The 15,549-nt window shown below is 42.1% G+C and overlaps 1 protein-coding gene across 1 annotated transcript; it reads left to right on the top strand.

Moving 5' to 3' along the window:
- The first annotated feature begins 8,398 nt into the window (after positions 1–8,398).
- Positions 8,399–13,859, top strand: LOC118393473 (28S ribosomal protein S27, mitochondrial-like). The gene is made up of 11 exons (XM_035786166.1): positions 8,399–8,547; positions 8,885–8,962; positions 9,364–9,434; positions 9,556–9,614; positions 9,993–10,107; positions 10,652–10,730; positions 10,885–11,000; positions 11,507–11,609; positions 11,847–11,989; positions 12,673–12,837; positions 13,419–13,859. The coding sequence occupies exons 1-11, from the start codon at positions 8,472–8,474 to the stop codon at positions 13,665–13,667; spliced, it is 1,254 nt and encodes a 417-aa protein (XP_035642059.1). The 5' UTR covers positions 8,399–8,471; the 3' UTR covers positions 13,668–13,859.
- The last annotated feature ends 1,690 nt before the right edge of the window (positions 13,860–15,549 follow it).

Below are 15,549 nucleotides of genomic sequence, written 5' to 3'. Positions count from 1 at the left end.
ACAATATTTAGTCAGCCACCAATTGTGCAAGTTCTCCCACTTAAAAAGATGAGAGAGGCCTGTAATTTTCATCATAGGTACACTTAAACTATGACAGACAAAATGAGAAAAAGAATCCAGAAAAATCACATTGTAGGATTTTTAATGAATTTATTTGTAAATTATGGTGGACAATAAGTATTTGGTCACCTACAAAACAAGCAATATTTCTGGCTCTCACAGACCTGTAACTTCTTCTTTAAGAGGCTCCTCTGTCCTCCACTCGTAACCTGTATTAGTGACACCTGTTTGAACTTGTTATCAGTATAAAAGACACCTGTCCACAACCTCAAACAGTCACACTCCAAACTTCACTATGGCCAAGACCAAAGAGCTGTCAAAGGACACCAGAAACAAAATTGTAGACCTGCACCAGGCTGGGAAGACTGAATCTGCAATAGGTAAGCAGCTTGGTTTGAAGACATCAACTGTGGGAGCAATTATTAGGAAATGGAAGACATACAAGACCACTGATAATCTCCCTTGATCTGGGGCTCCACGCAAGATCTCACCCCCGTGGGGTCAAAATGATCACAACAATGGTGAGCAAAAATCCCAGAACCACCTGCAGAGACCTGCAGAGAGCTGGGACCAAAGTAACAAAGCCCACCATCAGTAACACACTACGCCGCCAGGGACTCAAATCCTGCAGTGCCAGACGTGTCCCCCTGCTTAAGCCAGTACATGTCCAGGCCCGTCTGAAGTTTGCTAGAGAGCATTTGGATGATCCAGAAGAACATTGGGAGAATGTCAACTCGTTGTGTTTGGAGGACAAAGAATGCTGAGTTGCATCCAAAGAACACCATACCTACTGTGAAGCATGGGGGTGGAAACATCATGCTTTGGGGCTGTTTTTCTGCAAAGGGACCAGGACGACTGATCCATGTAAAGGAAAGAATGAATGGGGCCATGTATCGTGAGATTTTGAGTGAAAACCTCCTTCCATCAGCAAGGGCATTGAAGATGAAACGTGGCTGGGTCTTTCAGCATGACAATGATCCCAAACACACCGCGGGGCACACCACCTGGCCTAGCCAGTCTCCAGATCTCAACCCCATAGAAAATAGTAAGCATCGTATGGCTCCCTATCTATGTTCCAAACTAGCCTATTTGACCCAGGCAATACCGGTACCGTGGGCATTTATCGTTTCATCTTATTTTCAGCTGACTAAATTATACATTTAAACACGCTTTGTAGACGAGCTTATGTGTCTTCCAAGCTTGGTTTTCATAATTTATTTTTGGGGTGGTTGACATTGCTCTACCATTTCCCTCAGGCCAACACCTTGGCATGACCATTTTCCAAATGCCCAACGCTGCAGGGCAAGGCCTACCCAGCTCAGCTCGTAGTTGTTCTTATTGGAAGTTGTTCTTAAGGAATGGATAGGTGAGGACAACAACAACCTATACAATGATCGAAAAAAAAGCATCCATTAATGAGATTGGTCATACTTCAGGGAAGCTGTCAATCTCACGCCGGTTCAAAGACTAACAGAAATCTGACCCAGGCACGCCTAATGCAAATCAAACAGTAATATCGGAATTTGACTGATATCACATGCTAGCTAGGCTAAATTAGTGTTGTGTTTTTATTTAGGTTATGGAAGATATGAGAATTCCTCGAATGCTGATATTCAATGTGGCCTACTGTGGTAGTGTCAGTATGGTGAGTCTGTTGATTATGTTTTGGACCATATCCATTTGAGCATGACCAGGAACTTGATCAGTCTCCACTGTTTACTTACAGCACATTTTAGGTGATGCAGGCTGCAATAGGGCTGGTTCTACATCCCCTTGTGCATGGCAAGGCTATCCCAGTTCAAGTGGACTGGTCCATGTTGACCTCCCATACTGCATTATTTCACATTGTTTATTAAAGGTGTATAAGGTTTATTATTAAGATTATTTAAGATTATTATTCCAGAATCTCTAAACCAACCTGAAGTTATGCGGCGTCTGAAAATAAGCAGACTGAGACTGAGGTATCTGCCAGTCTTGGACACTCCCCTTTCTCATCTGAGAACCTCAGCTGGGCCGAGGCCCTCTATGAAGTTTGTCACATCAGGGCTACTGGGAGGCCTGTTATACTCTAGATGCCTGCCATGTGGCCACCCTGTCTACTGGAATAAGCTATGGGGATGGGTTTTTAGCTTTCTCCGTAGGATTCTATTGTATATTTACAATATTTACTATTGTAAAGTGACTATTCTACTGGATGTCATAAGGTGAATGCACCAATTTGTAAGTCGCTCTGGATAAGAGCGTCTGCTAAATGACTTAAATGTAAATGTAAATGTAAAATCTTTGGAGGGAGTTGAAAGTCTGTGTTGCCCAGCAACAGCCCCAAAACATCACTGCTCTAGAGGAGATCTGCATGGAGGAATGGGCCAAAATACCAGAAACAGTGTGTGAAAACCAGTGTGTGACCTCTGTCATTGCCAACAAAGGGTATATAACAAAGTATTGAGATAAACTTTTGTTATTGACCAAATACTTATTTTCCACCATAATTTGCAAATAAATTCATTAAAAATCCTACAATGTGATTTTCTGGATTTTCTTTCTGTCATAGTTGAAGTGTACCTATGATGAAAATTACAGGCCTCTCTCATCTTTTTAAGTGGGAGAACTTGCACAATTGGTGGCTGACTAAATACTTTTTTGCCCCACTGTATTGCAATCTTCCTCTCCTATATTAAATGGATAAAAAAAAAAATAGTATTATTATACAATGCTTACTTCATTAGGGAAAAAAAGTTACCACATTATCAATGACAAAAGAAAATACATATTTCCAATGTTAGGGATGTCTTTTCAACTGTCATTCAGAGCCGAAAATGAATCTGATTTCAACGTCCGGAGAATATGTATTTTCAACGCCCTGGAAAATGATGCTTACTGGGAGGGCATGAAGCCTAATGAGTTGAGTATAGTAGTCTGACCGCAGTCCATTCCAGTCTTGTCAACTCCATCTCTCTGTATGCTTTATGTGTATGGCTGAATGGCCTGATGATGATTGCCTTTGATCTACTGTATAGCAACTACTGTATGCCTGATGATGAGAGAGAAACATGACTTAACACTAGAATAATGAAAAGTGAATTTTAGGTCTCGCATTGGGTGCTAGTCTGTCTCAGCTTTAGCCAACTTACAGTTGTCTTTATTGGCCAGGCAATGATGTACCATTGTTGACTGCAGAACCAGTGAGACACCCATACTAGGAGGTCTACTTAAGAGACTAATAACAACGCATGAGAGTGTAAGACTCAGATCTCCTGTTCCCCCAGGGACTCGGGCATCATCCAACTGCCACGTTTCCTCCTCTCTAAAACCACACAGTACAGAACCAGAGATGATCACAATGACTTGCGAACGAGTTGACTTTCCTCTTGGAGAACAGAGATCTCTCGCTTCTCTCACAAAGGAGAGGAAGCGGAAGAGAACACATCTCTCCCCAAACCTCTTTTGCATCCCGATCAAACGGTCGTTCACGAGACTCTGTGGGTGTCCCAGACAACAAGCCTCCTGAACACTCACATGTGATTCAGAATACTGCATTTTATTGTTGATTGTAGGAAAGGAGGAGTGTGTGCATTGTCCTTGTAGGTTTGATCTAAAGTGTTCTTTTTGAGATTAGAGAGCAATTTGTCATCCACTGTGCTATTTGACTTGAAGGTCAAGGCTGATAATTTGACATTTGCATCAGCCAACCCACCATTTATGTCATCTCAGGTAAAGTGGTAGACATTACTTTTAAAATGAGAATACAAAGTAGCAAAGCTTCCCTATTCTATCAAGAGAGACCACCAAATCCCAGGTATGAAACTGCAAACGTCAAGAGGAACTTCTCACATCCTCCTCTTCTTCTCTTCTCTCCTCACCTAAATGTTTCAACCCAAACCGTCGGCTAAATGGCACGGAAAGGAAGCACAGAGAAGGGAAGAAGTTACCCCTACTAGGCACAGATCTACGATCAGCTCAACTTCCCCCTATCCGAACCTTAATCATGAGAGGGAAAATGAAAAACTGACTATAGATCAGCAGTTAAGGGCAACATCTACTTGCTCCAGATAGAGCACAGAGAGAAGACCTCTCAATGAGGTAGTGGTGTTCACTCTCACACAGGTTCTGCTGAAGTGAAACCGTTGGGGGGAGTCAGGAATAAGGGACTCTGGTAAATTAGTCATTCACTCTGATGGGAAAATGTGTCCTGTGGCTGTAAAAAGGTTGATGTGGCCGTTAGTGATTGGTCTGAAAAGGTTGTGCTTTTACAAATCAGGCAGTATGGTGTTAATCTAATGATGAACCAGGATCAATCACCATAATAAAGCTGCATTTGATTTCAAAGCCAGATATATTTTGGCAAATGTATTGAACAATAACAGCTAGAGCTGCAGGCAGTTACTACAGAGCACCATTTTGTGTCCCTCTACCTAATGTGTTATGGTTAGGATGTCATCTAAAATGGTTGATACAACCTCTTCTCTTTTCAAAAACAGACTCTTCCTCTTGCTTATTCAATTTAAATTATACAGTTCCTTTCTTCTCCCCTGGTCAGGTCTGTCTGTTCTCAAGGGGATGTTACTGTCCTTGCACCTCAGTTTTTAACTGTCATTAGAGCTCCAAACTGGGTTGGAGTGTTGCAGACTCTAAATAGGGTTTTGTAGTCTTTATATTGTTGAACCAATCACAGACATCTATTTTTCACGAGTTTTTACATCACAGTACAGCACAGTAGAGTACAGTACAGTAAAGAAAAGTAAACTATAGTTCAGTACAGTAGAGTAGAGTACAGTGCACTTCATTAGAACACAGCAGAGTACAGCACTGTACAGTTTGTCTGTTCTAATGGGGATGGTTGTGTCCTTGCACGACGGTTTTAACTGTCATCAGAGTCCCAAACTGGGTTGTATAGTCCAGCAGGCTCTAAACTAAACTCAGCAAAAAAAGAAACGTCCTCTCACTGTCAACTGCGTTTACTTTCAGCAAACTTAACATGTGTAAATATTTATATGAAAATATCAAGGTTCAACAACGGTGCCATAAACTGAACAAGTTCCACAGACATGTGACTAACAGAAATTGAATAAAGTGGGGGGGGGTTCAAAATCAAAAGTAACAGTCAGTATCTGGTGTGGCCACCAGCTGCATTAAGTACTGCAGTGCATCTCCTCCTCATGGACTGCACCAGATTTGTCGGTTCTTGCTGTGAGATGTTACCTCACTCTTCCACCAAGGCACCTGCAAGTTCCCGGACATTTCTGGGGGGAATGGCCCTAGCCCTCACCCTTCCATCCAACAGGTCCCAGACATGCTCAATGAGATTGAGATCTGGGCTCTTCGCTGGCATGGCAGAACACTGACATTCCTGTCTCGCGAGAACATGCCCAGAACGAGCAGTATGGCTGGTGGCATTGTCATGCTGGAGAGTCCTGTCAGGATGAGCCTGCAGGAAGGGTACCACATGAGGGAGGAGGATGTCTTCCCTGTAACGAATAGTGTTGAGATTGCCTACAATGACAACAAGCTCAGTCCGATGATGCTGTGACACACTGCCCCAGACCATGACGAACCCTCCACCTCCAAATCAATCCCGCTCCAGAGTACAGGCCTCGGTGCTCATTCTTTCGACGATAAACGGGAATCCGACCATCACCCCTGGTGAGACAAAACCGCGACTCATTGGCGAAGAGCACTTTTTGCCAATCCTGTCTGGTCCAGTGACGGTGGGTTTGTGCCCACAGGCGACGTTGTTGTCGGTGATGTCTGGTGAGGACCTGCATCATATCCTGAGTGTATGTCAGTGTGCAGTTTGACATTATGTATGTATAATCTGTGTGGCAGGTAGCTTAGAGGTTAAGAGATTTGGGCCAGTAACTGAAAGGTTGCTGGTTCAAATCCCAGAGCCGACTAAGTGAAAGATCTGTCAATGTGCCCTTGAGCAACACACTTAACCCAAATTGCTCATGTATGTCATCCAGAGCATCTACTAAAATATAGCAATAATGTATTAATCAGTAATCACCATGAATGGCTCAGTTGAACTGTACAAATTCAGCAGTGGTACATTTAGCAGATGCTCTTATCCAGAGTGACTGACAGTAGCGAGTGCATACTTTTTAAAGTACAGTGTACACACAAATCAGGCTAAATCTATCGTAGAATAAAGAGGAACCGGTTTACGAGATGAAAGACAGTTTTGGTACTAAAAAATACTACTTCTGGATTCTTTATCTCCACCTCACAGTCACTGAGATAAAGCATTTTTAGACTTGGTGGGTAAATTCTCATAACCTGGTAGAATATCAAACTGCAAGGATAAATTGTATCTTGTCTACCTGAATCAGTCCATAATGTGTAGAGATGGTGTTGTAGGGTCTTTATGTAAATGTGGTAAGACTAAGTGGGGTGTGTGGCCTCTCTTCCTCTCTTCATTCACTATTGCCAGGAACACACAGCTGGAACTCAAAGCTCTCCCTGTAAAGTTTCACAGAGGCCATAAAGCATCGGGATGAGGGACAGAGTTATGTCTGCAGCAACTGTGTTGCTAAATTGCTTCACTTCCTGTGTGTTCTCTTTGGCACGGTTCTCAGGTAGGGAACTTCCTGTTTTGGTGGTCAGTGTACTAAAGGGTGCAGAAATTCTTCCCGCTTTTGTTTAATAACAGAGACCCACCCAGGACATGACCTGTCACCTGCCTAGACCTTGGGCCAAGAAGTTCACATAATCACGGTCAAGGAGCGTCCCGTAGTAAACAAATAGATTACACTATGTTTTGAATACAAACACATTGGTTCAAGGAGAAGGACTATGATCTGACACAAATGCATTAGAAGATACATTAGCAGCCATATGGTCTTTGGTTAGAAAGGCCTGGCCTATGCAATACCTTTGTATTGGTAAATTAAGTCATTTAAAGGATTCAGAGAATATTAAGCCATCAAAGGGGGCGTTATCTCTTACATTTGAGGTAGCTTATATTTGAGTGGTGGAGTCAGGGTGGGATGCATTTTTTTGTTATTAGTTACAGTAACTCTGCAATTGTGTCAATTGCAATACAGTTAGGGCAGTATATCCTACACTGGCTGTATGACTGGAAACAGTGATTAGTCAAAATAATGATGCACTACACACAGCAAAATGCACTTTAGAATTTGTAGCCAAGTGGGCCTGATAAAAATCAAGAAGAGGATGTGTTTGTCTCCCTCTTCTGTTTGCTCTGGGTTTGTGGAATGGTGGAAGGTGCACTGAAATAAGTTGGTATTGATACCTGCACAACTACTTTTTGGCTCCTTTTTTTGCAGGGGAAGCAAAAGAGTCTTGCCAGGGCAGCTGAGATCTGTGGGAGGACAGCCTGCTGTTTCTTCAGCTCATCCGCAGCCACAGTACCTGAACAGGTGACAGAGAGCAGGGTATGACATCAGGGTCAATTATTATTTTACGGTCCAAAACAGTTTGTTTTTTTACGTTGTGCCTTAATGAATACGAATTCATTAAGCCACAACGTTAAAAAAATAACTGCTTTGAATCGTAAAATAATGATTTATTTAACCAGCAATTCAGTTAAGAACACATTCTTATTTTACAATGACGGCCTACCCCGGCGAAACTCTCCCCTAACCCGGACGATGCTGGGGTAATTGTGCGCCGCCCTATGGGAATCCCGATCACGGACGGTTTTGATACAGCCCGGGATTGAACCACAGCCTGTAGTGACTCCTCTAGCACTGAAATGCAATGCCTTAGACCACTGCACCACTCCGCAGCTCAAAAACTGTGGAGCCCAAAAATATGTGGAACTCTAAGGCACCTATTGGTGCCTAATGAATAAGACTCCCATAGTCGCCCATCGTAACATTACAATAGTGTGTATTTTATCAAAGTTTACAGCGTTTCCCATTCCCTTCGATTCAGGGGTTGTAGCCTCAATGGCGCTGCCCATGCTGTCACAGACGCTATAATAGCACAGATATCAAGATGAGTTATCTATCTATCTCTATTGGTTTTATGGATCAATGTTGCCCATTCCTGGAAGAACTGGAAGAGCCATAAATTAACAGCCAATCATCAGTCTGAACGACTCTGCAGTCTGCACATAATATCTAGGCCTTTGATACGACTTTTTGATAGAATCAAAAAATGGGTTTGTTCAGACAGGCCTACATATTTGCCACTGGGACAATTGACATTCACCATAACAGGCACTCGAGACCGTACCAATAGATATAAAGGCTTTCATTCTCATGTTATGTTTGATATTTTTTATTAAACATACATAATTATAGTATTTAGAAAAAATAACACCGTTTCTATTTCCGTATTATGTATACTGTTTTTCATGGTGTTACGGTTCGCATTAAACGTGTATTTGAGTAAGGCTCTCTCACTCAACATTGTTGCTCCCCTCTGTCATATGTTGGTATCGTCCCAAGATGGCAGCCTACACTTTGAAGCGTTGTTTAGGAGCTGTCAAAGTTATCCGTAAATGTGGAAATCACCGTTTTATAGGTACATTTTTTAACACTAAAAATGAATTATTTAAATCAGGAACGTTTTCTATCATTGGTTGATACACTGTTTGGCCGAACTATTTGTGTTTTTCCAGGCAAGTAGCTAGAAGGCTAGCCAGGTGGCTACCTAGCTAGCTACGTATAATGAGCCCATTCTGACCTAGCCGAACTCCTCACAAGCTAAACCAAATAAGATGCCTCTTATCCCGTTTGTCCAAAGTTTAACTTAGTAGTTGCTTTTACTGTAATCGCAATAAATTGCATTGTGCATGTTACCTTCAGAGACGATTGTCTACTCTATGTAACGTGTGGTCATTCTTGTTTATGTCCTACAGCTAGAAGATGTCTACTTTCCACACCATACACAGACACCAAATTATGGGACGCAAGAGAGAAAGATCATCAAAATCTGGGTAAGACTCATTGCTAACAATTCTCTTTGTCCCTACCCAGCGCAACAAATGAAAGGTGGGCCTCAACCATATCTGCCACGCGTTAGCTGTTAAGTGGACATGAAATCAGTTGCATTTGAGTTTTTTGAGACACAGTGACGTGTGAATATATTCGTTATTCTGTGCATACGTCGTACTGAAGATGTAACTGTCAAGTCAGTGACGATGTCTGTGAATGTCTGCACTAAATTAACACAAGGGGGGCAGTGTTGGCTACACGTGGAGAGCTACTGTACTGTGTTATTAGTAGTGTAACGTCTTTTGAAGATTTAAGTCATATATTTAAATGGCAGAAAGTTTCAGCAAGTCTAGCTCTTGTGAAATGTGAAAGTAAAGCTGAATATGAACATGTCATCCTACAGCGTTGTTGGCCTCCTTGATGGATAGGACGTATGACCGGAACTTCCCTGTCAGCTCCCTGTCAATATCACGTGTAAGAGCATGCAGAGTACTGAGAGATTTCATCCTTGTAGCTTGTATGTCTGTCAACCAGTTTCAGCTGTAGCAAACTACTTCATTGTCATACCATATCTCTGTGAAATTTTCTTTTTCAGTTTGTTGACAACATATCGTCAAGAGAAGAGGTTGATCAAGCAGAGTACTATCTGTATAAGTAAGCCTAATTTGCATGCCCTGTTAAATGATTTTCTTTGTTAGGGTGTTCACTTCCTGGCCACTGTCTTCTGACCCCTGTTTTCTTCCAAAGTTTTTTATGGTGTGTTTATGTTCAGTCACATGCATGTTTGTTCTGTGCTTCGATGCTCTCTAAGAGCTTCCCTGTTCTCCCCTCCTCTGGAATCTGTTTCTTATGTGATTACAAGATTAACAAGAATATTGCATTGCAAGCCTATGGGTTAAGCGGTTACGCTTGACTTGACCTATGCTGCATAAAAGCGTCAGAATAATGACATAACAGAAGTCATAAACATTCATGTCTTGTTTGTTCTTGTTTTTTTTTTACGTCTGAACATCTCTCTTCTCTCTCCTGTAGATTTCGCCACAGCCCGAACTGTTGGTACCTCAGAGACTGGACTGTCCACAGCTGGGTCAGACAGTGTCTCAGATACGGGGCCAGAGACAGGGCCCTGCACACACTCAAGAACAAGGTAGGACTACATTATGCTAAGCTGAGCCATAGTCCACTCGGTATTAGATAGATTGAAAATGGTGAAAACAACCTGTGGTGAGCTAGGTTACCCCATTGGTTCACTTCAAAAACTTGACATTTTCTTGTTGTCTGCTTGTTTTAGTCAATTGCAAATTCAACTTGTACATTGAACAATACAGCAGCATGTTTTTTTTATTTCTGTATAACAAAAACTGACGACGAAGTTGGCTTTTTTTTTTGTTTTTACAATGGGTATCAATGTTTTACCCAATTTGTGGGGATGGTCGAGGGGAATTCCTTTTATGACGTGAATATCAACTCTGAGTATAGAAACACAGTGTCACAAAGTGTCCTCCAAGTTGGCACCCAATGTTCCATGACCATAACATTTTCATTAATGTTCTACCTAGAATGGTAATTGTCCAGTACATAGTGCCTTTTTGAAAATCTACATTCTAAAGAGTTTGACCTCCATGTCTGAGGTTGACTATGATATTGTGCTTATGGAACGTTTTTTAACCGTTCTCTGTTTCTGTATTTAGGTGCAATATGGAATGTTCCCAGATGATTTCACGTTCAACATTCTGATAGATTCCTTCATAAAAGATGAAGACTTCAAAGGTAAAGAGTCTCTGACTTCTGAAACTGTAATATCTGTCAAACTGTAAAGTTATTCCAGACCTCCTTTGGAAAAACTCAGTTAAACAAAACTAAGCCAATGTACACACATATGAAATGTAGCTTAAAACCTCACAAGGTTGTTCCTCTTCTGCAGGTGCCTGTTCTGTCGTGGAAGAGGTGATGCTTCAGGAGTCTTTTGATCTGCCCACAACACAGATCCTGTCCCTGTATGCACTTAGCAATTACCTTGCAACCAAACCAGAGCTCAGCGTAAGTAAAGTAGCATTCACTGCTCTGTACTTCATGTGTACCAACATGTCCGGGAGAAGTTATCGTGCCAAAGAAAATTTGGAGTGTCTGGACTCTGTAGAAATGATTGATTGTTGTTAACTTAAGGAGGGCTATGTGTGTAGAGAAGGTCACTATGATCCCAGCACAACACCATCCCCCTTGATAAATATGGATATTTACATATATATTTTACATGTTTTTTATATTTTAGTCATTTAGCCAGATGCTCTTATCCAGAGCGACTTACATTAGTGCATTCATCTTAAGATAGCTAGGTGAGACAACTTATCACAATCGCAGCAATTAGATTTTCCCTCAACAAAGTATCTATCACCAGTCAGTGCTAGTAGGAAAAGACGAGTGCAAAATGTATCAGTTTAAATGTAGCAGCCATAGTTACTGTATTTCTGTGGAAGTCAGTCATTATGCTATTTTCAAATGTTGTCTGAAGCATAAGTGTATGTTTGTGTTGGTTGACTGTGCAGATGTCAGAGGAGAGGGCTCTGGGAGCATCACTGCTGATATCTGGTCTGAAGCAAGACGGCTCTATAGGCCTCAGCGCTCAACTGCTGGGCTGTGCTTTACTAGGTCTGTATTCCCCCAGTCAGACCATACTCCTGGTCCTAAAACAAGTCATAGCCTTTCCTCATGTTCCTAACCATTTGTCGATAGCAGAAGGATTCCTCAGGAAACCCTGCTTTATCCTCTTATCCTCATTTAAATCAACCTCTCCAAACCGCATGGTCTGGTTGTCATGTTGTGCTGATCACATCTCTGATAGTTTCCACTTCCTGCTCCTCTCTCGTTCTCTCTGTCTGTCTCTAGGTAAGGTGGAGATGGGGGCAGGGATCCATGCTGTGTTCAGGGGCATGCCTCTGATGTGGACCCCAGGGTATCTGGGCCGGGCCCTGGCCGTCATGGAGAGAATAGCTGCCGCTCCTGGAGATGGCAAACTATCAAAGGATGCTGTATGTACTCACCAATACCTGTCTTAGTGCTGTACTTTTTACAATACCTAAATCAGCATCTAACACGAACAAGGTCATTAGTAACACATTATACAAGTATAAGACTAACTCATTATAAAGCATTATCATGAATAAGAAGCCTGTTACAGTTTAGCTGATTGTTTACAATCTCATTTTACTCATCAAATGCTTTAAATAACACAATGAGCATATGACACCAACCTGGTGGCAGTAGAGAGCTGTTACTTTCCAGGTACAGGGTATGAGACGGTCTGAGGGTTTATCTCCAGGGCTTAGTGTTGATACTGTTATATCTGGGTTATTTATACCCAGAAGCACGTCAACGCACCCTGGTGCAGTGCTCCTCTAGCCCTATCTAGTTCAGTAGTTCAACTCTGAGCAGAGTAATGTGATTTAGTAGAGTCTGGAGAACAGGGGGAATCTGTGAGACTTTGGGAACCAAACCAGGTTTGCCAGAAAGCAGGACAGTGTCAGAACTGAGGACTCTGTGTAGATCAGGAAATATTAATTGTGTGTGCCATTGTCTGCGTGTGTTTGTTTTCGCGTCCGTTCTTTGTCCTGATGGACTCCTATGAGGGGATGCTCATTGCTCCAGAGTTATCGTGTCGGTCTGTCAGTCCCAGTTGCGTCTGTGTGTTTCCTTAAACCTGTGTTTCTCCTAGGTGGATTACCTGGAGGGTCTGTTGCAGGACCTGTCCTCTGCCTCAGACTCCTCATCTGGAGAGGATGATGAGTCCGGAGGAGAGGAGGGGGAGAAAGAGAAGGAGGTGGATGAGGACGACCAGGCAGAGAGAGATAAGCTACCCCTCTATGCCAGCAGGTTTAAGGTACTGGGCAAAGGGAAGATCAATTAAACAAGGGAAGAGCCTGTGTATGGACTGCATGTATGTTGTGTTACAGATTTCTTGTTTTGATCAGTTGAATAAATTGCTATTAAGCACTCATAATCTACAACGACAGTTACACTTAGGGCTCGATTCAATTAGATTGGTGCCAGCCAACACCCGCATAGCATGTGTTTTGACGGTGTCAGAGGTGGAACCGTGTAAGAGCTGTTAAATCCACAAGCGGCTTCCGGTATAACTATGTCGGACAATGCCTTTGGCTGTACGGAGTCTCATTAGTAGGAATCCCATGCCTCGGTGTTTACCAGTTCGAACACTGGAATGTGTGATGTAATCTAGGCCTACACCGTGATTAGGATCAAATAAATCTTCATCGTGACGATCACAAGAGCAACTGCTCACCGGTTTGATAGCAATTACACCGTCTGACACCAGGCAAAACATCAGCTATGCGGGTGTCGGCTATCGCTGGTTAACACTTGATCTGATTAAATCTAGGCCTTAATGCCTCCTTTTCCATACACCCCATCGCTCACCACCTCATCTCCTCTGGCCATGCGTAGGTTCTGAGTGAGCAGCTCCAGTCCAGGGGAAAGGTGGACCCTAGTCCCCTGCAGGTGCTGGTCTCCAGCCTGGTCCAGCAGAGCCTAGCCTCAGCAGAGGGCCCTGACATGGAGCAGTACCAGAGAAAGGTGGGGGAATGGGAGGCAGAGAGGCAGCAGCTCATCAGAAGGGAGAAAGATATGAGGGAGAGGGCTGAGGAGGAGAGACGGGCCCATCAGGCAGCCAAGGCAGCTGCAATGCAGGGCTGAACAAACAGCCCACGCTACACAAGAAGTGTGGGTCATATTTGAAATAATATCATCTGTACGTGAAAAGCAAAAAATCTAGTATTTGTCTTTTGGACAAATGCCATTCGCAGATTAGCAATATACTGTAAACAAGATCAAAACTCCCCATAATGGAAGTTTGTCTATTAAATTACTGTGATCTTCAAATAATGATTCTTTACTTGATTATTTATACACAAATATAAACAAAGCAAAGACTTAGTTTGTAGTTATAACTTTTAAGTGGTTTTACACGTAATACTCATAACCTCTGTTTTGTCCTTAGCTTTGTTTTCTTGAGATTTTTTTTTTTTTTTTACTTCTCTTGAAAGTATGTTGTATTTCCTGTTGTGGACATCAACATGATGTTATTGGTCTAGCTCCAGTCTAGTAATTGTTAAGCCCGATGGTCACTATGACCTCATGTAAGCCGAAAATAAGAAAAGCGGGGGAAATCCTCCCACTCCTTTTCCTCTTGTCTCTCAGAATGAGGTGTTTGTGAGCGTACATGCAGGCCGTGTGTGCTGGTGTGTGCGCGTGCATGTGTTTTCTCCCAGGGGAATGAATCCCATGCTATACAATCCTAGGGGAGCTGATGAATAATCTAGGGAAAACAAAATGTCCTTTACGCAGCAATGAATACAGTTGCATTTCTTAGCCTTATCTGTAGGCCACAATCCACAAAGAAAAGCACACTATCTTAGATCCAGATCGTAGGTGTATTACTTGGCCTTGTTTTAGAAATTACAAGGTCTTTTTCTGTGACGTCTGGAAAATTGTATTGTGTATCAAAACAGTGGCATAACGGTAAAGTATGAATTATGTATTGAGACTTTAGTGAACTGCAACATAGGCTACTCAAATACCACAGGCGAAAGCATTTCTGGCTAAGTTATCCCTGTTGTTGTTTTTTTCATTTGGGGGAGATAAGTCATCAATGGGGGACAAATAACTGTTGTGGCTCACATAATGTGTTCATTCCACATAATGCTCCAACTATTGAGCATTCATGGCATGGGCTTGGGAAACTGCCTGTTATGTAGACTAAGCTGAATACACAGCACAAATACTTTTAAGTCACAAAACAAGAGCCATTGTTGTGTGGAGGCTCCATATTGACTCCCTAAGAGTTAGTCAGAACCTTTATTTGCTAAAAAATTAAGTTATATCCTACTAGATCTGCCATTTGCAAATTCCCATGGATCGGATCTGTTTTTATGTTATAAAACATACAACATTACATCAGACAAGCAGTAACTGTATATCATCTGATTGAAACACATTTTCCGATTATGACATCAAAGATTGTTGGCTACTTAAAAACTGTGAGAAAGTCTCTGACTTAAAAGTCCAATGCGGCCATTTTTATCTCCGTATCAAATCGTTTCTGGGTAACAATAAAGTACCTTACTGTGATTATTTTGAATGAAAATGGTCAAAAAGAAACGACAATAGCTTCTTAGCAAAGATACATTTCTTAAGCAAGAATAAAGTACCGTAAAACTGAAAACTAGCTGTTATTGGCAGAGAGGTTTGGAACGCTCTTATTTGTCTACTAATTTACCGCCTGGTGATGTCACCAGGCAAGCCAAAGCTCCATCCCACCAAAACAGTATTTTCAAACAGCTCTTACACTAAAAGGGCATTACCATTATGTTCACAATGTCGTAGTATTATTCCAACCTCATAGTGTGTATATGTATATAAAACACAGGAAATCACGTTTTTGACTGCACTGGGCCTTTAAGAAGAGTGTTCCATCACCCCTGTGAAACGACCGTTGTGTCCTCATAAATGCTTGATCAACAAATACTCATGTTATTCTATTCCTCCCCTGTGCTGCTGCTTTTCTGGGATTACAAGC

Source organism: Oncorhynchus keta, chromosome 14 (assembly GCF_023373465.1).
Source record: "Oncorhynchus keta strain PuntledgeMale-10-30-2019 chromosome 14, Oket_V2, whole genome shotgun sequence".
NCBI classification, from domain to species: Eukaryota; Metazoa; Chordata; class Actinopteri; order Salmoniformes; family Salmonidae; genus Oncorhynchus; species Oncorhynchus keta.
Note: the sequence above shows the minus strand (reverse complement) of the source record. Positions and strands in the feature narration are given on the sequence as shown.

Excerpts from the sequence above, each read along its gene's own strand:
- LOC118393473 (XM_035786166.1), top strand. The coding sequence starts at position 8,472 with ATGGCAGCCTACACTTTGAAGCGTTGTTTAGGAGCTGTCAAAGTTATC. Across the intron at positions 9,435-9,555 it reads GCTCCCTGTCAATATCACGT|TTTGTTGACAACATATCGTC; the intron begins GTAAGAGCATGC and ends TTTCTTTTTCAG. Across the intron at positions 11,990-12,672 it reads GCAAACTATCAAAGGATGCT|GTGGATTACCTGGAGGGTCT; the intron begins GTATGTACTCAC and ends TGTTTCTCCTAG.